This window comes from Odocoileus virginianus, chromosome 5 (genome assembly GCF_023699985.2).
Source record: "Odocoileus virginianus isolate 20LAN1187 ecotype Illinois chromosome 5, Ovbor_1.2, whole genome shotgun sequence".
In the NCBI taxonomy this organism is placed as follows: domain Eukaryota; kingdom Metazoa; phylum Chordata; class Mammalia; order Artiodactyla; family Cervidae; genus Odocoileus; species Odocoileus virginianus.
In genome coordinates, this window is record NC_069678.1 from 73783073 (window position 1) to 73807960 (window position 24888).

General features: G+C 43.2%; 2 protein-coding genes and 1 long non-coding RNA gene across 4 annotated transcripts; 2 read left to right on the forward strand and 1 right to left on the reverse strand.

Annotated features, from left to right (window-relative positions):
- Nucleotides 1-4948: 4948 nt before the first annotated feature.
- MAGOH (mago homolog, exon junction complex subunit) lies at nt 4949-14494 on the forward strand. The gene is made up of 5 exons (XM_020871348.2): nt 4949-5135; nt 8016-8074; nt 10184-10294; nt 12868-12950; nt 13914-14494. Exons 1-5 carry the CDS (start codon nt 5048-5050, stop codon nt 14011-14013), a joined length of 441 nt encoding a protein of 146 aa, XP_020727007.1. The 5' UTR covers nt 4949-5047; the 3' UTR covers nt 14014-14494.
- On the reverse strand, nt 7951-16525 carry LOC139035233 (uncharacterized). The gene is made up of 3 exons (XR_011487866.1): nt 16392-16525; nt 12706-13198; nt 7951-8372 (listed from the first exon to the last, which is right to left on the reverse strand). It is a non-coding gene; the product is annotated as an uncharacterized lncRNA (long non-coding RNA).
- A 5-nt stretch (nt 16526-16530) lies between these two features.
- Nucleotides 16531-23185, forward strand: CZIB (CXXC motif containing zinc binding protein). 2 transcript variants are annotated; one of them, XM_020871426.2, is made up of 8 exons: nt 16531-16637; nt 16850-16933; nt 19077-19133; nt 19484-19565; nt 19773-19804; nt 21131-21208; nt 21936-22001; nt 22927-23185. In XM_020871426.2, the coding sequence occupies exons 1-8, from the start codon at nt 16632-16634 to the stop codon at nt 23002-23004; spliced, it is 483 nt and encodes a 160-aa protein (XP_020727085.2). In that variant the 5' UTR covers nt 16531-16631; the 3' UTR covers nt 23005-23185. The 2 variants fall into 2 exon arrangements, with proteins under 2 accessions (XP_020727085.2, XP_070324243.1); XM_070468142.1 differs by lacking the exon at nt 21131-21208.
- Nucleotides 23186-24888: the final 1703 nt, after the last annotated feature.

Here is a 24888-nt window from a genome sequence, read left to right on the forward strand (position 1 = left end):
AAACTGTGGAATACTCATGTGTTGGATGGCATTAAATAAGATGAAGTCTGAGGAGTCAGGTCCATCGTTCCCTATTCTTGGAGGCATTCTGAGGTGTAGTTGCACTTCTGTTGCCTTTTGCCCCTGTGTCATCATATATCTACAGCCAATAATGGATCACAGAGCCATTGGACTATAGAGCTGGAAGGGCATTTAGAGATAAGGCCCAAAGGTTAGACAATTTACCAGACACTAGTCCAAGCCCTTTTCCTCCCTTTCCTTTTCCAGGAGACTACTTTAGGCTGCCCAAACAACTGTATCAAACCTGCTACCTATCTTAGGACCTATCTTTCTAGTGGAATTTTGAAGGCCCTGGCAGAAATGGTCTTCCAGAAACAGAGGCAACTAAAATTTTATTTATTTATTCTTGAGAGCATGATTATAAAACAGATTGAGGTAAACTGTAACCTCAGAATGAGATTGGATGTAAATTTATAGCAATAAGTATGATCCATCCCTCCAGCTGTCTATGTGATTGCAATATGTATATTAATCCACTGAAACTATTTGCTAGGTAGCAACTAAGTGCCAGGTACTGCAGATGTACAAGTCAATCAAATGCTTTCTGTCCTGATGGAACTCACAGTAGCAATTAGAGGAGGACATATGTGGAACAAACGAAAAAAAGAGTAGGTTTTTGTTTTTTTTGAATACTATTAGGTTACAAAGGAGAGAGAGGTCATTTCTCCCTGAGGAGATAAAGAATGGGATCAAGAAAGGCACTGTAGGAAAAGCAGACCTGAGCTAAGTCTCAGAAATGAAGTCGGGGTGTCCAGGCTGGTTCAGGCAGAAGACTCACTGAGCTGAGACACAGAAGCATGAAAGAGCACGAGGATTTTAAGGAACTGAATGTAATGTGTAATGAGCAAAAGGCTCAAGGGAGACTTAGCAAGAAATGAGGCTGGATGGAAAGATAGGTTCAATGTAAGCACTTTACAGAATACTTCTATTTAATTTCTGATTCAATTAATCAAATTTCTTGGTCATTTATTGTGTGTAAGTTACCAAGTACATCACAGAAAATTGATCAGGATGTGTTGCAAGCACTTTGCAGACATGACAGTCTTTACCCTCAAGCTTTCCTGTGGCCAAAGGAAAACAGTGACTGCTTTTCATATATTTGTGTCATAGTTTTTTGACATGGTCAATGAAGACTGATATGAGGCAGTGGGATTTTCACAGAAGCATTCCATGTTGTCAAGAGCCTCTGGGACTTTCTCAACTGTGAAAAAGTAAACTGGAAATTTTGGAAGATGTGGTGTCCGCAGAGGGGACCCCCAGCACTATCCAGTCAGGTGCTGGAAAGAATGGGGAGAGGACACAGTAATGAGAGCCTCTCTACTCCTCTCCCTCAATCCTGCTACACACTCATCATTTCACAAAACAGAAATGAGTTATCAGTTCACTGCTTCAGAGTAAATCATTTCTTTTCCTGGCAATGCACAAAGAGTGTTGGAATTTTCCCACTATTTTTAGGGTATTGAGGATTTTCAAGATGTGGACAACTTTGATGTGGAAGAATTAACAGCTTCACATTCTCAGTTAACATAAGAAATCAGGAAGCTTTGTTCAGGCTATGCACCATGTGCATAGTTGAGAATCAGCAGAAATCCTCGCATTTGCAAATACTTTGTGCTATAAAAAGTAATTTTAAAAAGCCACCTGTATATATGTGTGTGTATATATATATATTTAAAGACATGAAGGTTTTGATACTTTTTTACAAAAATTACAAGAGAAAATATCTGTACAAACCATGTGTTTTAAATAGCATTTTGTTCTATACAAGCTGTTGTTGATGTGAGGTGAAGTACTGGTTTGCAGACTCCATCCCATTGTACCCAAATGAATTTTCCTTGTCTTCCCTGAATACCCCTAAATGATATTTGATGTAACAGGCATGTTAGAATGTTGGGTCACACTAACCATTTCTGCTTTTTGTCTTGTCCTTCTGAGTTCCCTTAGCTTCTGTATTCAGTCCCCTTTGCAACCTGGTTTCTCTTCCAGAGGCAAGGGGTGATGTGCTGCATCTCACTAGTTGTACTGGCATCATCTTGGTGAACTAAAAACCAAATGTGGACATTTGTAAACTCGGTGCACTGTTTCTAGAGAGAGATTAAATTCCTTTTATTAAATCTGAAAGTTATGTGATGCTTTAATGAGTGGGGAGTGAGCAATCTTGTGAGATAAAGACTCTCAATATTATCATTCCCATCTTAGAGATGAGAAAAAGAATGAAGGCACTGCCCAAAGTCAACAGTTATGTTTAGCGCCCCCAAAACACATGTAGCACATGTGCTGTCCTCTGCCTCAGTTTTCCTTCTCTCTCTTCATCTGGCTTAACTCCTGTTTGTCCTAAACACTCTGCTAAGGGAGCCTTCTCTGTTCTCTCAGACTCAGACCTAACTTGTAAGGTTAGGGAACTCTGTGCTTCCACAACAAATTTTGCCTACTTGTATTCCAGTGCTCTGCCTCTTACTCCCATGCCAAGGAGGTTGTTTTTACCAAGGTGAGCCGGATCTCCTTAATTATAAACTTTGGAAATACTTTCAATCCTTTTCTTCCTTGACCTAGAAACAGCATATAACACTGTTGGCCCTCCTGTCTTAAAGTACTCTTATTTTGGTTTCCATGATACCATACTCCTGATTTTCCCCCTACCTTTTTGACTTCATCTTAATCTCCATTGTCTGTGAGTTTCATTCTTCTAATCTTTCCATTTTACAATCCAGTCTACAACATTGCCGACAGAGTGATCTTTCTAGAATGCAATAGGTCTTGTCACCAACACCCTTTTCCACTTTCATGCTTAAAGCCCTTCATCTGTTTTCCTTACATTTAAATCCAACAGCCTTGGGGTTTTAACCCAAACTCCTTATCATGGGTTATAAGGTCCTTTGTGATTAGTCTTGTATCTCTTCTCCAACCTCATTACTATAGTCTCAACTTTTTTTTTTTCTTTATTATAACCAAAAAGTTCTGGGCCCTCTGTCTGGAACATTTTCTTCAGGGAGACTTAACTTAGTCCCCTAGACTGGATTAGGAGCCACTGCATGAGCTTCCATGCTATTCTGTGCTTCCCCTATTTATAAATTTGATGCCTACATTATAATTGCTTGTATGCTCCTTGACAGCCATCACTGTATTCCCAGCACATGACACACAGTAGATGCTCAGCAAATTATGCTATACTCAGACACATTAGACACACAGGCCATGCTCTTTCAGCTATACTTTACTATGTGGCTTCATACCCCCAAGCCTGAAATTACCTTACAGCTTGATTGGAGTTGGGTGTCCTTGAAATTTTCTCATCACTTTTTGATATTTTCCATGTCTCCAGATGCCCAGATTAATCAATTACATTATAATTTTTATAATTTCACTCTTGGAAAATAACCCTGTGGTAATTACCCAATGTCTCTAAATATTTAACTCTAACTACCACCTCAAGACTGTTGTGAGAATTTAAAGAAAGGGCACTTGTAAACATACTCAGCCTAGGGGCTGACATTTATTGATTCCCTTATCTTTTTTATACGAGTCCTTTGTTACCACCCACATTCAGTGTCTTTTTTTTAAATAAGATGCCTTATAGCAATTTGGAGTTTGAAAAGTATTTTTCAATTTCCAAGACATTTCTTATCCTTGCAACAGTTCTGCCAGATGTGTAATATTATTATGCTCATTTTAAAGATAAGAAACCTGAGGTCCGAAAAGTTCAATCAGTTCACCTTTGGTCACAGTGAATCACTGTCACACGAGGGATTATTTTAACACAAATCTCCAGTGACAACCCCCCCCCCCCCCCCCCGCCCCCCCCGCCCCCGCCCTGGCCCCAGCATCCACTCTTCATTCTGTTGTCAATACTTTTTCAGGGAGAAAAGTATTAACAGCAAGATTGGGAATGAGATTCAGGGACCACCAGCCTGAAGACAGAATAGTGTTATAGTCACGCGTGCTCAGTCGGGTCTGACTCTTCTCCAGGCCCTCAAAATGATGCCATTTCAGCACTGTCTCTAGAACCAATTCCGTTTTCCATCTGGCTGGAACTTAGATGAGCTAAGGCAGGTTTCTAATAAGAGTTTGGTTGCTCTTGGCCTAATCAGGGAGGAAAATATTTTCCACAGCCGAGAAAACATTCGCAGTCAACCACTTAGGCCTGAAAAGACAAGAACCTCCTGGACAGTAGTACACAGTCCTGATTCAAACTGCGGAGAAAAAATAAACACCAACACATAGATCCACTGTGGAAGATTTTGACTTAATTGGTTTGGAACCAGTATTTTTTAGGTGCTCCGTCCGAGGCGATTCAATTGCGTGGGAGATCAAACATTCAAACTTAACTCCTACTCACAACACCTCATCTAGAGACCAGTGAGGCAGAAAGGGGGAAAAGTGAGGTAGAAAGAGATAAAATGGAGAATAAGTGCGGGAGAGTTAGTTGCCAAAAAAAAAAAAAAAAAGGCCAGCTCCACTGTGGATTTAGGGAAAGCGTCGCTGAGAAGTTACTTGAACTGATTTTTTAAACAGTAGAGTTCAGTCGGAGCCAACATTAGAGACGCGCCGCGCCGCGCTGTGTTTTCCCAAGAGGTCGGGTCCTTTAACCCTATTTTACTGATGGGACGACCTAGGTTCTGAGACGGTGAAGAGCCTATTCCGACTACACTGTTGGGTAATTGAAACTGGAGCCTGGGCCTCAAGCTTTCCGCCTCAAGCCCCAAGGAGACACCTCTTCAAAGGGACAGCCTCTTCAAGTCGCAGGCCGATGGGGAGGGGCTGAACCGACTCAGCCTCTGGGAGAAAGGGGCTTAATTCCGCCGGGAGAGGAGAAGTCGCCTGGTCCCATCTCCGGAAGTGGGAGGAGGGGGGGGGGGGTCGCTCCGCGACGCATGATGACGTTTCTTGACATCACTTCCTCGCGCGGCTGCAAACGTCAGTGTCGGGCGCGTTTAGTGGCGGTGCGGTTTGCTCTTGAAAGTTCGGTCTTGTCTCCGTTTTGCGAGCCATGGAGAGTGACTTTTACCTGCGTTACTACGTGGGGCACAAAGGCAAATTCGGCCACGAATTCCTGGAATTTGAGTTCCGGCCCGACGGTGAGAGAAGCCTCCCGGCTCCCCGGGAGCGAGGACTAGGCCTGGGGGCGGGCGAGTGGGGAGGCTGGGGATCCGGAATGTACGAAGAACTAGAGGAAGGGACCGATGGCTGTGAGGCGCAGACTTGGAAGGAACGATCCTTGTCTGCCCCACTGATTCTGTCCGTATGCCGGGGCTTCTGTTTAGTGACGATTCTGACCATATTGCTTTATTCAACAAACCTTTCTTGAGCGCCTATCTGTCCCAGGCTCACTTCCACAATCTGGGGTGTAGGAGTGAATGATAAACAGGCGTCCTCTCTCGTGGAGCTTGTATTCTTTTGCTGGGAGATCGTAAACAAAAAATAACCCAATAGTGTTGAGTGATCGAAAAATAAAATGATGGAACAATTGCTGATGGGCCGCTTTCAGGAAGGATAGCCATTGGAGAACTCGCTGAAGAGCCGATGTTTGAGCTGAGCTCTGATTGACAAAGAAGGAGCCAGCTCGGGAAAAGAACATTCTAGGCAGAGATGAGCTAGGCATGTTTCAGGTGGCCATTGTGGCTGAAGAGTAGTGAACGCTGGGGAGAATAGGAGGAGATGATGTCAATTAGGTAGGCAGGGGCCACACTATTAGTCTTGGTGAGTTTGGATTTTTTTTCTAAGTGCAGCAGGAAGCAATTGGAAAGTTTTAAGCAGAGGTGTAATCTATTCTTAAGAAAGTATTGTAATTATTAGGTGCAGAATTGGCAAGAATGAAAACTACTTAACAGGAGATGGTTACAATTGTTAAGAGAAAAAGGATGTTGGTTTGAACTAGCGTGATAGTAAAAGTAGAGAAGGATTTAGGATACAGTTGGAGGCAGAATCAGTAGGACTTTGCCAATTGACTGGATTTGGTGAGGGACCAATATGGTGAAGGAAAAGGAGTGAAAAAAGATGACAGAAAGCTTCCACTAAATGGAGGCACAAAGATGAACTTCCTGTAGTTGAGTAGCTAAGTTGTGTCCGACTCTTTGGGATCCCATGAATGAACTGACAAGCCCAAATTGTGGAGAAAGTTTTGTTAACAATGATAAGACAGTGTATAAGGTGTTGAAGAAAGAAGCAGAAAGGCTCTGGGAGCGGAAAGAAGGCACCTAACCTGGCCTTCAAGTCAAACAAGGCTTCCTGCATAAGATGACCTGGGTGGAGAGTATGAGTCTTTAGTACTGTGTAGGAGCTGGTTAGACAGCATTAACAGCAAAGAGGCTGAAAACCCAAAAGGTGCATGGGATGTTTCAGGCAGAAACCAAAACAGTTAGTTGACCCTGGAACAACATAGCTTTGAATGGCATGTGTCCATTTATACACAGATTTTTTTTTAATTAATACTAATGAATACTGTGCTACTACCTGATCCACAGTTGGTTGAATTGAGAATAAGGAACTGTAGACACCGAAAAATCACAGGTGCTGGCTGACTCTTAAGTTATACTCAGAGTTTTGACTGTGTAGAGGGTGGGTGCCCCTAACCCCGACATCCTTTAAGGGTAAACTGTATTTTGATTAACCCCAGCTCTATGTGAGAGTCCTGTTGTAGGAGTGAGGCTGGAAATGGGCTTAGCTTAGCAGGAAGCCACATTGAGGATTTTGGACTTTATCAAGAAGGTAGTGGGGAGCTGCTGTCAGTATTAAAACGTAATATTAGAGTGACCCAATTGGGTCCATCTGTTACTGTTTGACTCTGTCCACTCTACAGAGAATGAACTAAATGGAGAGAGACTTGAGGCAGAGACACAGTGCAGTAAGGCATCAGTTATTTTGACTCTTTTTAGTGTGCCTTCTATGGGGAAAAAATTATCTCCTCTATTTCCTTTTATCTTCTTCATATCCACCATATATACCCAAATCAGCCTGTTTGATGAACAGTGTCACAGAGGGCATTGTATACCAAAAATGCTCAATAATAAAACAACAGCTTTTCTATCATGTTTAGAAAAGGAATAGATCAGTGTTTCACAGTCATATGTTAATATGTGTAAAAACCATTTTATAGTTTTCAGAAACTTTCACAATTCTTTTGAGCCTCTGAAGGCCCTGTGTGCGGGTAGGTTATCAGTAACTCCTATTTTCAGCTGAGGACATTAACCTGCTGAGATAGGATTTGCCAGTCACAAAGGAGTCTGTTCTTTTATCACACCTGAGCTGCCTTTTGCAAGAATTGTAAATCATTGTCAGCTGTATTTTTGGCTAGAAGGTTATTTAATAATGTTCACTGGGGAAAAAATACATAATTTAAAGTTTGAGAATTGTCTTATTCAGTGGAAACACTGGGGACTTAAGCCTGGGAGTTAGGCTGTCAGATAGCTTTGAGGGACTATTCTGAAGAAGTGAGGGATGAGCCAGGATATATAGGATGTTTTAGAGGGAAAAAAACCCCAAAAACAAAAAACAGGTAGAACATCTAAAGGTTACTGTTAATCAAATACCAGACATCTAAAGTTAATTAAGTTAGCATTTTTCTTTGTATGGGAAGTTGCTAGGCTTATTGAAATCATTCCTTTGATATGCAACTTAACTGTCCAGGGCCAGTATCCTGTTTTCAACATCCTGAATCCCCTCAGAGTGCACCCATAGGGAGGGGGCTGGGGGTGGTGTGGCTGCAGTGGCTGATGGCTTAATCGCTGCAATATCCTTTGTTGACTGATAAGGCAGGTGACTTTTTTTGTCCACCAAAGCCTAAAGTGAAAAACTGAAAAGACTAGTATTGTTGAAACACCAGAGGTATAAATACTAAAACTATTCGACACTTTGAAGGGAAAGTTAGGATACATTTTAAGCAATAGCTGATAGTTTTGGTAGGCTAATGACACTTTATGTTTTTATTATATATTGAATTTGTTTTTTGTCACTCACAGGGAAATTGAGATATGCCAACAACAGCAATTACAAAAATGATGTCATGATCAGAAAAGAGGTAATGAATCTTCTGAGGGCCTTTCATTCACTACCATTTAGCCTTGTGTCCTGTTTTTATTCTTTCTGGGAATAATATTGAAAGATAAAGAATAGGGAAGTATAAATGTGCCTGTAGATGGCTTCTAAAGTTTTTCTCAAATCTTCTTTTAGTTTATTTTTTCTTTAATAGTGATGAGTCAATAACCAGTAATCATTTGAAGTCTTGCAGATCTTGGTTTTGAACCTTGGATCTTTTACTAACCATGTGACCTTGGGAAAATTTCTTGGTTGAGCTTGATAAGTCTCAGTTGCTTCATCTGAAAAAACAGAAAACATACCTGCCACTTAGTGTTTGATATATTCCTTGGTTGTCGTTGTTCAGTTGCTAAGTCATATCTGATTTTGCAACCCCATGGACTGCAGTACACCAGGCTTCCCTGTCCTTCAGTATCTCCCAGAGTTTGCTCAAACTCCTGTCCATTTAGTTGGTGATGCCCTCTATCATCCTCTGTTGCCCACTTCTCCTGCCCTCAATCTTTCCCAGCATCAGAATCTTTTCCAGTGATTTGGCTCTTTGCATCAGGTGGCAATAGTATTGGAACTTCAGCTTCAGGATCAGTCCTGCCAATGAATATTCAGGACTGATTTCCTTTATGATTGACTGGTTTGATCTCCTTGCTATCTAGGGAACTCAAGTCTCCAGCACCCAGTTCAAAAGCATCAATTCTTTGGCACTCAGCCTTCTTTATAGTTCAGCTCTCTCATCCATATATAACTACTGGAAAAAAACATAGCTTTGTCTATACAGACCTTTGTCAGCAAAGTGATGTCTCTGCTTTTTAATATGCTGTCTTAGGCGGGAGGAGAAGGGGACAATGGATGGCATTACCGACCCAGTGGACATGGGTTTGAGTAAACTCCGGGAGTTGGTGATGGACAGGGAGGCCTGGCATGCTGCAGTCCATGGGGTCGCCAAGAGTTGGCCATGACTGAGCGACTGAACTGAACTGAACTAAACTAGGTTTGTCATAGCTTTTCTTCCAGGGAGCAAGTGTCTTTTAACTTCAAGGCTGCAGTCACTGTCTGTGGTGATTTTGGAGTCCAAGAAAATAAAGTCTATCACTATTTCCATTTTTTCCCCATCTGTTTGCCATGAAGTGAGGGGACCGGATGCCATGATCTTAGTTTTTTGAATGTTGAGTTTTAAGCCAGCTCTTTCACTCATCAAGAGGCTCTTTAGTTCCTCTTCACTTTCTGCCATTAGGGGGTATCATCTGCATTCCCTGGTACCTAGCACTCAGTGGAGCTCTTTTAATTTGCATTTGAGTAGGCAAAAGGGAGTGTGGGAAAGCACTTAACATCATTGAATGCATGTTAGATTCTAGTCATGACACTAGGTACTACATCTGTAGTGCTATTTGAACCCCTATCATAAGGCTCTTTGATGGGTGGTGTTACATATCCTTTACAGATAAGACATTGAAGACCCATATATTAATTATGGGGCTTGTTCAGAGTTACCCTTCCTAGTAAGAAACTGAGCAGAAATTTAGACCTCTGCCTGCCTTTGTGAAGTCCGTGTTTGGTGTTATTTCTACCACACCATTGAACTTCATTAAAGCCATTCTTTCCTTTTAACTGCTTTGTCATACCTGAAAATGTCTTAATAGTATATTTTCATACTGTAATATTTAATTAGCGATCAGTATTATGCTTACCCCTACATGTCAGCATCCTCACTTTTTTTTAAATGTGTAGTAATATGTAAAATGTAAAAGACATGTGTCTGCTCTTCAGAAGCATATCATTTAATTTAAAATAACCTGAGTTACTCACAGATCTTTCTTTGGGGCTCAGGTGTGCAGATAGGCAAGGAGTAGGTCCATATGAACAGGATGGACCAAGAAACAGAAACAACTAGATGTGGGATTGAGGTGTAGTCATTGGACACTTCTGACCCTGCCATCCTCTTAGCATGCTGAAGTCAAGCTGGAGTGTCTTCACATTTACAGAGGTGCCAGAAATAAATTTTCATTAGTCTTTTTTTTTTTTTAATCTTTCATCACTATCTGAGTCAGAATGCTGCTTAGAGATATAATTTAAATTCTGTTTTTTAACTTGCTTTCAGGCTTATGTACATAAAAGTGTGATGGAGGAACTGAAGAGAATAATTGATGACAGTGAAATTACCAAAGAGGATGATGCACTGTGGCCTCCTCCTGACCGAGTGGGCCGGCAGGTGAGTGTTTTAGCAGCTACCCACAGTGCAGAAGTCTTAGAATAAGATAAAGCTTCCTGCTCTGCATGTGACACTGAATGTACTCAGTATGTGTGTGTGTTCTGGAGCCCTGTACTGAGCAGGTTACCAGCACCTTGGTCTAAGGTAGCACGAAGCCCCACGGAGGACTAGGGACAGCAGGTGGAGCTGCTGAACACCTGCAGCCCAGCCCTGAAGTTCTTCTGGGCCACCTCCCGCTTCTCCAGAGTATTTGCTACCCACGTTTCTTACTAAGTCACCACTATGGACAAAACATTGTGAAGATAGCAAGATAAATAAAACATAGTCATGTCAACAATGTAATGGAAAGTCATGCCAGCAACCAAGTCTATCTGTTTAAATTTCTGGCTTAGATATTTACTCTGAAAACATTGTGGTAATTAAAAAATAAAAGCCACTGTCATATTTGATCAGATTAATAGGAAAGATTCTTCTTTCTACTTTAATGCTGCCTTCCAACTTGCAGTTGATTTCATTGTCTCTTCTTTTGTCCTGTACAGCCCATTTTTTCTCTCCTGAAGTGACAGTAATCTTTTAAAATGTAAATTTGTTTATATATTCCACTGATTTTAAACTCTGACTTCCCACTGCATTTAAAATTAAATCTGAACTCCCAGATTACTTTCTACCATTTTCACCATCTCTCACTGGGTTTAAATCTCATTGGTCTTATTTATGTTACTCAGATTCACCTAGGTGTTTCTTAGTTTAGAACTTCTGCATCTGCTACATATTGCCTGGAACATTCTGAGACTGTCTTTATTATTGAGGTCTTCAAATGTCACTTCTTCAGTGATGTCTTAAGAACCTATCTAATCTAAAATGCCTTTTCTTATCACTTAAATAAGATTTAGTTTTTGTCTTCATATTATTTATCATTGTCTGAAATTGTCTTGTTTGGTTTTCCTTATGCATGATGATGAATATTCTAAAGCATCTAAAAATAATGAACTTGATCTATATACAAAAACTTTGTTGAAAACAAACAAAAACCAAAATAAATTAACAAACCAACTGGAACCACATAGATAAAAAAAACAGAGTAGTGGTTTTTAGAGGGAAGGGGCTGGGTGTGCAAAATTTGTAAAGGGAATCAACTGTATGGTGACAGAAACTTAAATTTTTGGTGGTCAGCACAGTATAAGTATATGCAGAAGTAGAAATAGAATATTGTACTTATGTTACAAACCAATTTTAACTCAATATGGAGATTCCCTGGTGACCAGTGGTTAGGATTTGGCATTTTCACTACCAGGATCCCACAAGCCATGCCCTGTGGCCAAAACCAAAAAACTGCAATGTAACTCAATGTGCTAGGTCACTCAGTCGTGTCCTACTCTTTGTGACCCTATGGACTGTAGCCACCAGGCTCCTCTGTCCATGGGATTCTTTAGGCAAGAATACTGGAGTGGGTTGGCATGCCCTCCTCCAGGGGATCTTCCCAACCCAGGGACTGAACCCCCATCTCTTATGCCTCCTGCATTGTCAAGTGGATTCTTTACCACTAGCACCACTTGGGAAGCCCCATGTAACTCAATAAAAACAAATTAAAAAAAACACCTTTGTTGAGCAAAAAGATATATGTAGTATGATCATTTATGTAAAAATTTTAAAGACATTCTATCTAATCTAAAACCATGAGTGGAAAGAATACATTCCAACTTCTGGGCATACAGGAAGAATAGAGTGGGAGGTGGGTCTAAACTGTAATATTTCTTGAAAAAGAAATCTGACACAAATACAACAAAATATTAACATTTCAAGTCTGAATGTTAAGAAGTAGAACTCAGGGGACTTCCCCTGTGGTCCAGTGGCTAACACTTCATGCTCCCAATTCAGGGGGCCGCAGGTTTGGTCTCTCTCGGGGAACTAGATCCCACATGCCTCAACTAAAGATCCTGCATGAAGACGAGCACAGCCAGATAAATTAATTAATTAAATATTTTTTAAAAAGAAAAGAAGTAGAACTCAATAGGTTATAAGTTCCACAAGGGCAGAAATCTTTGTTTGGTTTTGCTCATCTGTCCCATAGACACCCCCCCCCCCCCCATTCCCTGCCCAATAGATTTTTTTTTTTTAAAGATTGTGGTGCTTGTTCCATTCTTCAGAAATTCAGGCCCAAGGGCATACAACTATTAAGTGAGAAAGCTGGGATTAACTCAAGGTCTGGAATTCCTTTCCTTGTCCCATGTTGCCCCTAAAAGTTAGATTCTCAGTATTTGTAAAACAAATTTATACATGTTACTCCACATTGTTAACAATTAAAACTCCTATATGGAAAACAATGTAAATTCTTCCAAATGTGGAGCCCCACAGACACAACTTCTAAGAGTACAAGCTACTCAAGGACTAAACCAGTATTTATGTCGTACCATTTATCTCTTTGTTTCTAGTACCCAGTACAGTCTAGGGCTCAGGTTGCTCTTGGTAATGTGGCCATCTGTATTAGAGTTCATGTGATTTGGAAGATGATGAACCCTTCTCCTGTGTGATGAAAAACCAATTCAGATTGATATTTCTTTCAATGTTTCTAGGAGCTTGAAATTGTCATTGGAGACGAACACATTTCTTTCACAACATCAAAAATTGGTTCCCTTATTGATGTCAATCAATCCAAGTAAGTACACATGATCCTTATATCCAGATATGTCTGTTTTCGAGCACGCTGATATGAAACCCATAATCAAATTGAGACTGTTATGGTAAGATAATAATCTGGTACAAATCTAAGAATTGGACAGCTTTGAGAGACTCCAAATTATCTTCAAGGGCTTGCTTCCTTTTGCTTTTGGTGTTTCAGTCAATCGTTGTCAGTAAGTACTTCTCAGTGATACACCCACAGGAGCAGCCAAAGTGGGTGAGAATCTGGCCAAAACACAAAAAAACAATTGGTGGAAATAACTTATGGAATCAATGAGTCTGGATACCTTCCTCAGTGTTGGTTATTCAGATTGCACATCTTAAAGCCTGACTTTAGTGAAACTTGAAATCATTTAGAATATAAATTTAGGAATTTGTCTTTGTCAGGGTAAATTATTGAGACATGAATCTGTATGCCACAATCATTAGAATTTGGCAGCCTTTTTGGCTCTTGTGCTTTGAGGATTTGGGATTAGATATAGTTCACTTTTAGTACATGTTGTCTTCCTATGAACAGTCTCCTTGTTCTTACCCAGTTATGCAATTCTGAAAGTAATACATGCTTACTGTAGAAAATATAGGAAATACAGAAACATAGAAAATCACCCATAAAATTAGCAGTTAGATAACCATTAATCTTAAAGTATCTCTTTTTCCTGTGCTTTAAAAAAGTCTTTTAAAGCACAAAAATTGAATTGAGATCAACAGTCTGTTAACTTTAATCATGAAAAACCTTAACATTTTAAATTACTTCTTAATATTCCATTTTAATGTATATTAGGCTTTTTCTTTTTGGACATTTGGTTGTTTTCAAAGTTTTAATTCTGTAAATACCTCTTATGAGGAATATCCTGGTACATAAATAATCTGGGTTATTAAGTGGTATTTTTTGCTGAGTTTTTTTCAGCTTTTTAAACATTTTTTTCCTCTTGCATTACAGGGATCCAGAAGGCTTACGAGTATTTTATTATCTTGTCCAGGACCTGAAGTGTTTGGTCTTCAGTCTTATTGGATTACACTTCAAGATTAAGCCAATCTAGATGGAACATTGGTGTGGACACAAGGGGGGTGGGAGTGCTGCTTTTTAATTACCATTATCTAGACATTTTTGTGTGTATCAGGACAATATTTTTTTTATAAACTATAAATGATTGTCTTTAATAAATATGTAACAAAATGCATTTTTTTATTTTATAAAGACCTGAACATGTGAACTCGTCTCAAATTACTTTTTAACAGTAGCTTATGTTAAGTATTGCCAAAAAGCTAATCAACTCTGTACATGTAACTACCAGTTTATAGGAAGTAAAAGATTAGAGAAACATGCTAAGAAATAACAGTGGGGGAAAAAAAAAAAAAAGAAAAGTGGAAATCCAATCAATAACCAGAGGAAACTCCAGGATAAGTGATCTGATTTCTTAAAAAAAGAAAAAAGCTGCAAACAAATGGAGATGGAGTGGGAATGTTAAAGGTGATTTGAGAGATGCATAATCACATAATCAATAAAATGTTTGAACCCTGTCTGGATCATGATTCAGGAAATGTAAAATTGCCATCAGTAAGAAAATCTAAACACTGGATATTTGGTATTAGTGAAGTATTATTAATTTTTTAGGGAGTAAAATGGTATGGTTGATATTTTGGTTTTATTTTTTTCATCTAGCTTTACTGAGGTATAACAGGTTGGAGGGTTTTCTGGGGTTTTTTTTTTACTTATTTTTATTTTTGGCTGTACTAGTCTTTGTTGCTGCTCAGGCTTTTCTCTCCTTGTGGAGAGCAGGGGCTACTCTTGTATTGCTTGGGCTTCTCATTGTGGTGGTTTTTCTTGTGGAGCATGAACGCTAGGGCACAGGCTCAGTAGTTGCGGTGCATGGGCTTAGTTGCTCGGCAGCACGCTGGGTCCGCAGACCAGGGTTCAAAGCCACATCTCCTGCATCGGCAGGCGGATTCTTTACCACCGAGCCACCAGGGAAGCCAGAGGTCGGAGTTGTAAATCACCTGTATAGACCTATCTGAAACTCTTTCACGATGGCGAAGAACACTTGGTTTCATACGTTATAAGCGATAAAGTGGCTAGTCTCAGAAAACCTTTCCAGTGATTCATTTTAAAGTCAGAATTCTAACAGCCATTAAAGAAGCGACGTAGTTGGTATAGATAGTGTAGGGATTTGTTCAGCAGGTAGATCTGCAGGAAATTTTTCTTGCTGCTAGGTTGCATGGCTTCCTTAGACAAACTGCTGACTGAACGGATAGTGGCCACGGTGTTGCTAAATCTCATTTGACTGAGGGGATGTGATAAAGCTAAGCTCAACATCCCTCAAGAGCAGCCAACTTGGGACAGGTCCCATATACTCCTAGGCAAGTGTTTCCCCAACACACACCCACATGCCCTACTTTGACTTCTTCAAAGATCAGACACACACACACACACACACACGTACTTTTCCTCCTTCAAAGATCACAGGGTCCCAAGACTTTCCTGGTGGTCTAGCACCTGGCACCACAGGGGACATGAGCTAAATCTCCGGTCTGGGAAGATTTCCACATGTTGCAGAGCAACTAAGCGCACTTGCCAACAACTACTGAAGTCTATGAGTCCTAGAGACTAGCCCGTTTGCTGCAACTAGAGAAAGCTTAACTGCAGGAATGAAGACCCAGCACAGCCAAAAATAAATAACGGGGAGAAAAAAAGATCACAGGGTCCCAAAAATATATATATACACACACACAAAGATCACAGGGTCCCAAACACACACACACCCTACTTTGCCTTCAAAGATCACAGGGGAAAAAAAGAATGGAAAAAAAAGATCACAGGGCAGCAACTAAGCTGCCGATCTGGGACCTGAGGCGTCGGAGTTCCTCTGCAGTGCACCCTCTGCTATTGAAGGGTACCTGGCGGCAATCAGGTAAGTTTGTGTCAAAGTAGACATCCTAAAGAGTCGCTCCAAATTTTAAACAATCTAGACCTCAGGAGGCTATAAAAGCTTCAAACAGGCTGTTCTTTGTAATGCTTACAGCTCCCGTATAGCCTCAGAGGAGTCCTGGACAAAAGCACAAGTTGAGTGAACGTATGCTAGAGCAAACCGGGAACCCAGAGAAGAGTAAGCTGAAGGGGAGTGCCCAGTCTTGCGGACCACCAGAAGGACATGCACACGAGACAACCCTACGAAAGGCCCCCTGCGTAGAGGAACGAGCAGTTTAAAGAAGGGTACCGTCTTCCAAATCTGCGAAGCCGGCCCCGGGCAGCGTGAACTGACGTGATCTAAGATGCCTCGGCGGGCAGGCAGGGAGCCAGCGCGAGGTTGGGTGAAGGAAGGCAGAATAGTGAGGACCCGGTAGAGGTTTCGGGCAGGACTGTTCTTGTTTGGTGCGACGTCCCTCAAACTAACTTGCCGTTCAGTAAATATCTAATTACCGATTGCTGGACGGAGCCTTCCGCGGGTCTGAATCCACGGTACCGGCTGTTTGCGGTCTCAGACTACCTCCACAAGACGGCTTTGCCTAAAAGACCAGGTGTACTGGGAAAGCAGCGGCCCGCGTACACCCGCCTCCAGGCCCCGCCCAGAGCCGCACCGAGAGTGCGCAGACAGCGCCCGCCGTTTACGACGAGCCGCAAAGCAGTGGCCGCAGCAAGCGCTGGGTGGGCCGAGCCGCTATGGGGGTAAGTGGAAGCGAGCCGCCGATAGGGCAAGAGCGGGGAAGTGGCGAGAACCTCGGAGGCAGGAGCTCGCGCCAGGAGGGAATGAGGAGAGTGGGCTCGTGCTGAGAGCCGGGAGTCAAAGCTCGTGCGGGGAAGGGAGGAGAGGGGCGGGGCAGGGGCTACAGGGGCTGCGCAGGCGCTGTTGAAGCAGTCGCCCTGGCGCTCCTTCTCAGAAAATCGCGCTGCAGCTCAAAGCCACGCTGGAGAATGTCACCAACCTCCGGCCAGTGGGCGAAGACTTCCGGTGGTACCTGAAGGTAAGGCTGGGGGGGCGGGGCTCTAGACGTCTAGGGTGCAGGCATTTCCGGCCTCTAGTGGGGGCGCCAAGGCCAGGCTCGCGTAAGACTTTCCCATTCTGATCCCAGTGGTGAACAGGAGCTTTCTCTCGGGCAAGATGAGAAATGCTTGTTCAGTTCAGTTCAGTTCGGCTCAGTCGTGTCCAACTCTTTGTGACCCCATGAATCGCAGCACGCCAGGCCTCCCTGTCCATCACCAACTCCCGGAGTTTACTCAAACCCATCTCCATCGAGTCGGTGATGCCATCCAGCCATCTCATCCTCTGTCGTCCCCCTTCTCCTCCTGCCCCCAATCCCTCCTAGCATCAGGGTCTTTTCCAATGAGTCAACTCTTCCCATGAGGTGGCCAAAGTATTGGAGTTTCAGCTTTAGCATCAGTCCTTCCAATGAACACCCAGGACTGATCTCCTTTAGGATGGACTGGTTGGATCTCCTTGCAGTCCAAGGGACTCTCAAGAGCCTTCTCCAACACCACAGTTCAAAAGCATCAATTTTTTGGCACTCAGCTTTCTTCACAGTCCAACTCTCACATTCATACATGACCACTGGAAAAACCATAGCCTTGACCAGATGGACCTTTGTTGGCAAAGTAATGTCTCTGCTTTTTAATATGCTGTCTAGGTTGGTCATAACTTTCCTTCCAAGGAGTAAGCATCTTTTAATTTCATGGCTGCAATCACCGTCTGCAGTGATTTTGGAGCCCAAATAATAAAGTCTGACACTGCTTCCACTGTTTCCCCATCTATTTCCCATGAAGTGATGGGGACCAGATGCCATGATCTTAGTTTTCTGAATGTTGAGCTTTAAGCCAACTTTTTCACTCTTCTTTTACTTTCATCAAGAGGCTCTTTGTAAAGTTCTTCCCTTTCTGCCATAAGGGTGGTGTCATCTGCATATCTGAGGTTATTGATATTTCTCCTGGCAATCTTGATTCCAGCTTGTGCTTCTTCCAGCCCAGCGTTTCTCATGATGTACTCTGCATATAAGCTAAATAAGCAGGGTGACAATATACAGCCTTGACATACTCCTTTTCCTATTTGGAACCAGTCTGTTGTTCCACATCCAGTTCTAACTGTTGCTTCCTGACCTGCATACAGGTTTCTCAGGAGGTGGGTCAGGTGGTCTGGTATTCCCATCTCTTTTAGAATTTTCCACAGTTTATTGTGATCCACATAGCCAAAGGCTTTGGCATAGTCAAAAAAGCAGAAATAGATGTTTTTCTGGAACTCTCTTGCTTTTTTGATGATCCAGCTTATTAAATGTTCTCTTTTCTTCTGGGTAGAATTTTATGTTTTCCTTTTAAAAGTTTATTAATTCTTAATTAGCAGTGTCTTGAAATTCCTTTTGTAATTTTTCCCTCTGTTAAATGTTTCATGGTATGTAAAGACACTAAAGGAAAGACTACTTGCAGGGATCTTGTGATTATTTAGTAAGAATAACTTCACCTCTTTTCTTGATCAGGTTTATTTTTGTGCAGGGTTGCACCCTTACTTCCCCACCCGTATTTGTAAATCTGGTACCCTAGTGCCATGGTCTCCAGAAGTCCTCATCTTATTTGAGCAGTTGAGGCCCTTCCCTTTCCCACATTCCGGAGCTTCTCATCTGTTTTCCTTCTTGTCTAAATCCCAGTATCCTTCAGTACCTGGAAAAATCCCTTTTTCAGGAAACCTTCTGACCACCTTTATTTTCAAATTTTTGGAAGCCCGAGTGCCAGGTCTTACTTGAGGAATTGATGGTCTCTAGCTTCAAAAAGCAGAATTTAGAGAAGGGGACAAAGAAATAGAATAGCAACAGTGATAAGTACTTCTACCAGCAACCTTCCGTCCTATGAGAACACAGAGGAAGCTCCTAACTCAGTGGTTGTTGTGTGGAACTTGAAGCCATTTCTGTACCACATGAGTCTTGAATCTGTAGCCAGACCGAGCACTTCTTAGAGGAGGATGGGCCAGTCAACAGGAGAAACACTTTGCCCAGAGATTAGTCTGGTTGTGTCCTTAGATGGCTGATAAGATTATGAGCCTGCCCACCTCACCCCGTTTTTGCCGTTCCCTCAGCATCTGTCCAGCTGAGCCAGCTACTAATACTCTTTTTCCCTCCCCTCAAGATGAAATGTGGCAACTGTGGTGAGATTTCAGAGAAGTGGCAGTACATTCGGCTGATGGTAACTGTTCCCCCCACCATCATACCCGCACACAAACACACACAGGTCTCTGGGCAGGGATCTGTGGCCCTAAGCTCTCTGGCCTTTGGACCCCACTTTCTGTGGTTTGGGAGGGCAGGCATTGGTGTGATCAACACTGGGAACAATAGGCCCTGGGATGTGAGGCAAGAGTTCAAGGGGGAATCCTTTTCTCAGTCTCAAGAAGCCTCCCCAGGATTCTTGTCCTAGCAAGTTCCTCACCCTGTCTGGGTTTTCATCTTTAACTGGATAATAAGTGGTAGGACTGGGTCTCCTGAGGACCCTTACACCTGACTGATATGTGACTAGAGGTTCTGTTTCCTGCTTGCCAGGACAGTGTGGCACTGAAGGGAGGCCGTGGCAGTGCCTCCATGGTCCAGAAGTGCAAGCTGTGTTCGAGGGAAAACTCCATTGGTAGGTAGGCCGTGGATACTGCCTCTGCCAGGCTGGCCCACAGCTTTCTGGTACCAGACTGAAAGCATGCTCATGTGTCCTGTGGGTGGACCCAGGCCTGAGGTACCCAAGCCTCTACAGTAGACTCTTGCATAGAGCACCATCTGGGTACCTGATAGGGCCAGGACGTGGGCTCAGATCAACTTTGTCTTCTCTTTTACATTTCAGAGATTTTGAGCAGCACCATCAAATCTTACAACGTAAGTTTCCCGCTGCAGTGGCAGGCATGGTGGGATTAGATCGAAGCTGGGAACTAGGAGGCCTGTGTTCTAGAGTTATATCTGCACCAGAGTGATGAGCTATGGGACTGACTGCATGTGCTAACTTGTTCGTTCATTCATGTGTCAGTCATTTATTCACCTTACACTGACTGAATACTTGGTAGGAAAAAGACTCATAACCAGACTATTGTAGTGCTTTCTTAAAAGTGCTGGGCTGTGGGAGCTTACGCGACCTCTGACCCAACCTGGCCACTCAGTTTCCAACACTGGGAACACTTGCCTTGTCTACATCTTAGAGGACTAGTGAGTCTTCTCTGCGTCCATGGGTGGGATAGTCCTTTGAATGGTGCATCCATCCTTGCTATCTGATTTTATTAGACATTTATTTATGTCACTGCATAGCGTATTAGTCCAGAAGTGAGGGAGGGAATGTATGCTTTGGTTCTGTGTATTTAAAGAAGGGTAATTACTTGTCTTTATCCATTCCTTATTTGGTGTTTTTGAAAAAATGCCTGCCTTATGCCAAACTCTCAGCTTTGTCCTGAAGTTAAAAAAATCACATAAGGAAAAATCACATAAGAACTTGCCCTCAAGTAAATCATTATCTAGTGAAAGAGACAGACCAGGAAACAAAACTACACCAAGGACAGGTGCTTGGTTGGCATGCAGGAAGTGTTTCTACAGAGTGAATGAATGAGAATGAATGTGTAGGTATAGTCCCTACACATTGTCCTACAATGAATGTGTAGGACGTATGGACCCAAGGGTCAGGTAGGCACAAATTTTGGTTATACCACTCCACTCAGTGAGCATCCTCCACAGGCATATCCCACTTCAAAGGTCTTAAGTCAGCCCCCGCCTTGACAGCATGGCAGATGGTTACCAAAAGGCCATAGCTAAGTGTACCAAGGGCTTTTGGATGATCTGGAAACCTTATACATCAATATTCTTCTCATAGTTTTTACTTTGATAATTTTATCTACCATTTATTGACCATAGTGTCAGGTCCTATGCTGGGCACTTCACACCTAGTTCAGATTCTCACGATAAAGCTGTAGTGGGTTCCTCAGCTCCATCTGACAGTCTTAGGCCCAGGAGGGAAGAGAAGCAGAACTGTGTGTGAGCTCACATCCAGGCGCCCCAGCCCGAGTCCACATTCTGAAAGATCTCACGGTGAGCCTGTGCCAAAGTGGCCTTCTTCCAGAGAGAGATGGGTGGCTTCTGAAGCCAATTCTGGGCTCACAGGGGCCGTGGGATCATCCTAGGCCCGGTTAGGCCTGCTTCCTCAACACACTTCCTTTATAGGCTGAAGACAATGAGAAGTTCAAGACGATAGTAGAGTTTGAGTGTCGAGGACTTGAACCAGTGGATTTCCAGCCCCAGGTACCTGTCTTCCCAGGGAACCTGTATGTTTGGGGAAGGTGTATACTGCAGGAAGTGACAGCAGGACTGTGCTTCCTGCAGAGACCATGGAGCAGGAATTCTCCTTCCTAAGAATAATCATTGTTATCTCTTAAACAGCTAATGTATGTTGGACATCAAACTTGTTACTTTTAATGTTACGTCACTTAATCCTCACAGCAACCTTGTTAGGTTTATTCATCCAGTTTTTCAGATGAGGAGAGAACTTCAGAGATTTTGTGACTTGCTCAGGGGAAGCAGTTAGTAAACACGAGCAGTAATTTGAACCCACATCTATCCAACTCCAGAGCCAGTGCTCATGGCACTAGATTTGTGTAGCATTTTCACCTCACAACCCTTTGAGGTAGGCAGAAGAGATTATATTGTTATCCCCATTTCAAAAGTGAGAAAACTGAGGTCCACAGAGGGAAGTGACATGCCTGGGGTCTTTCAGAAAACCAGGGGTGAAGGAAGGGTTTACCCCACACCTCCTGCCTTCTAGGTCAGGGCTCTAATTTGGAGAAACCACTCTTAGTCCAAGGGCACCTGCCAGGCCCTGGGATCTCAGTAGTTATTCCAAAACAGTATCCCACACTGCTTCTGTGTCCTGTGCCAGAGGGTTGTAAAATGGGGCAGTTCCCTGGTCAGGCCCACCTGCCACACTGCTGCCTTCCCCCCTGATTAACTGCTGCCTTCCTCTCACCTGCAGGCTGGGTTTGCTGCTGAGGGTGTGGAATCGGGGACAGTCTTCAGTGACATTAATCTACAGGAGAAGGTACAGGACTTGGGGGCCTTGTGGGGAGCTGTAGGGCACCTCGTGGGAATTAACTTTTTGCTGAACAAGGCTCGTCAACGAGATGCTGACTCCACACTTTTGTTCTTTTTGTTGGTGATTCTGGTTTCTACGATAGCCCAACGTGTAATGCTAAAGCACTACCTAGTGATCACATGCAGGAAAGCTGGGACGGGCCTTTTGGAGAAAATACATCTTAGATAAGCTTTGTTTAGGCATGAGATACAGTGCTGTTGGCCATAAGTCCAGTCTTAATGAATCAACTATATACATACATATACACACACATACACACACACGTATATTATTTAGATAAGGTGTTTTTAAACAAAAACATACATGAAACAAGTTTATGTATTGATTGGCTGAAGAAAATATTGTGATCAGATGCTCCCAGGAACCTAACCTGTATTTCCCCTGGGAGCAGTGGTTCAATATTCACTAATTCAGTGCTTGTGGGGACTTTATAGAACATAACTACCGTGAATACCAAGAATCAACTGGACCACTGGACAGGTTACTGCCTTGCAGATGAGGAAGGCTTGTGGTCAGGCCTCAGAGGAAGGAAGGACAAAAACATTCAATCTGCATAGCACCTAATAACAGTAACTGGATTTAGCGAGCTCTCATATGTGTTAACTCATTTCTTTCAACGTTCAACATAAAATCTGTTGTTCCCTTTTTTAAAACAGAGGACAGACCCGAGACTCAGGAAGGCAAGTGACTTGAAAAAAAGCACAAAGCTAGAGGAGCAGGAATTCAGACCTGAGCAGTCTTTCTGTGTCCTGGGTCAGGCATGTTCCTGAAGCCTGAGTTAGAGCCTGAGCTGTGCCTTTTAGTCCCAGTCCTCTCCTCTCCACGCTGTCCCAGGCTGCCTCATGAGGCTAACGCTGCCTTTTTCCCACAGGACTGGACTGACTATGACGAAAAGGCTCAGGAGTCTGTGGGAATCTACGAGGTCGCCCACCAGTTTGTGAAGTGCTGAACCGTCTTCCTGTACACTTGCCCCTGAGAACTGAAAAGGGACACGTGCCCCCAGCAGCAGAGTGCAGAGGCTGGTCCCCTCGCCCCTCGTCTCCGGGCAGTGGTCCAGACCCTCACAGCTGCCTGCTCGGCTCTGCCACAGCTTCCCGAGCCCCGCCAATAAAGTCCCTACTTGTGCCACACTGCTGGGTGACTGGCTACTCCTTCCACCCCCCTCCATGTTGGAGGGCTCTGATGGCCTCTTGGCACCTTCCCGCAGTACAGAATCATAGCCTGATCCAGCTAGCAAAATAGGAGCACAGACTTCCCAAGGGCTCTCAACCACTTGGGGAGTGCGCAGGCCAAGCCAGGGGACCAAAGGTGTGAAATCATTGGTACAGAGAGCAGCTGAGCCTGTGGAATGATGCCGAACCCAGCAGTCCTGACCCAGAACATCCCATTGACCAGCTTGACCCTCAGGTAAACCCAGGCATTTCTGTTAGCTGGTGTCACTGCATGTTCTAGGGCTTGAAGGGACTTTGGAGGTCAGTAGTTCTATCCTGGCATGAATCTTCTTTCTAGTCCCTGCCAGCTGGCCATTGGGTCTTTGCTCACTTGCTGTGATGGGGCAGTCCCCTCCCACCAGGGGAATCCCTATGAAGGTTCTTCCCGTACTGAGTCAGCCTCTCTGCTTTCTGTAGCGCCTCATGGTCCTGGTCTGTCCCCTTTATGGTCACGCTTCTGTGTTCTTCTACCCCTGGACAGCCATGTGGAGGTGTGAAGACAACAGTCATGGCCTCTTGTCTCATGGGCCTGCTTCCCTGGGCCTGAAGATCCTCTACATGGTGGACAGAGTGGTTCAGTACATGGTTAGGTCATTAGGGCAAGCTCATATCTTCATACCGGAGACTGCCACTTGGCAAACTATTATGAGAGGACTTATTCCTTTTCAGTGTTCTGCTAGAGCCTGGAATTCTTTGGAAGTTAAATATTACTATCTTCATTTTTCTGAGTGGCCCTCTGGGAGAGGATCTGCCCAATCCAAGGCTGGTTGTGGGGCTCTATGAAGGGGATCCCCACACAGCAGGAAAACCTGGCCATGTCTAACAGTGGAGAAGAGAGGCCTACCCGTCCCAGTCTGGCAGCTGTGTCACGTGTCCTCTAGATCCCTCATGTTCCCAGATCCTGGGCCTGTGCTTTCTGCACCTGATAGAGCAGGGCTTCTCTGGCCTCCCTCAGCCAGCATTTCTGCCAGCCCCCACCCACTGCGAACAGCCCACTGCCTGGCCTGAAAGCAAGCGAGGGAGCGTCAGGCTGGGCAAATAATAGCCTTTCAGGGTTTCTCCTCTGTACCAGCCAGTACGTGTTATAAAGGCAAGCACTAAAAGCATCTCAAGGTTCTCTTTACATTGTACGTTATTTTCTCACCTTTTAGGAGGTAAAGGAACACAAATAATCAGTAACAGATGGAAAGCTGAAGTAGATTATGTCAATAAATGCAAAAAAGTATTTGGTAAAATTCAACAATAAACCATAGACACCCTTAGCAAACTAGGAACAGAAAGAAACTATACCCTCACCTCACAAACGATATCTATAGGAAACTCAGAGTAAATGAAATGTTTGAAGTATTCCATTCAAGATTGGGGTGAGATGAGGATATCCTGGATCACTCTTCATCATTGTCCCCACCCCCCAGCACAGTAAGACTGAAAAGAAAGTAAGGTGAAAAGACCAAAAAGGAAGAAATAACTCACTTTTCACAGATTGTGATTTTCCACTTAGCAAATCCAAAAACATAAACAGGCACTGGATATAGGATCAGGATACAGAAATCAAATGCATTTCAGTACACTGGCAACATGTAGAACACAATTCAATAAAAAAAAAAACACACCCATCTACA

Coding starts and splice junctions, on each gene's coding strand:
- MAGOH (XM_020871348.2), top strand. CDS start 5,048: ATGGAGAGTGACTTTTACCTGCGTTACTACGTGGGGCACAAAGGCAAA. Junction 10,295..12,867: donor CTGACCGAGTGGGCCGGCAG/GTGAGTGTTTTA, acceptor CAATGTTTCTAG/GAGCTTGAAATTGTCATTGG. Junction 12,951..13,913: donor ATTGATGTCAATCAATCCAA/GTAAGTACACAT, acceptor CTTGCATTACAG/GGATCCAGAAGGCTTACGAG.
- CZIB (XM_020871426.2), top strand. Junction 19,134..19,483: donor GGCAGTACATTCGGCTGATG/GTAACTGTTCCC, acceptor CCTGCTTGCCAG/GACAGTGTGGCACTGAAGGG. Junction 19,566..19,772: donor TTCGAGGGAAAACTCCATTG/GTAGGTAGGCCG, acceptor TTTACATTTCAG/AGATTTTGAGCAGCACCATC.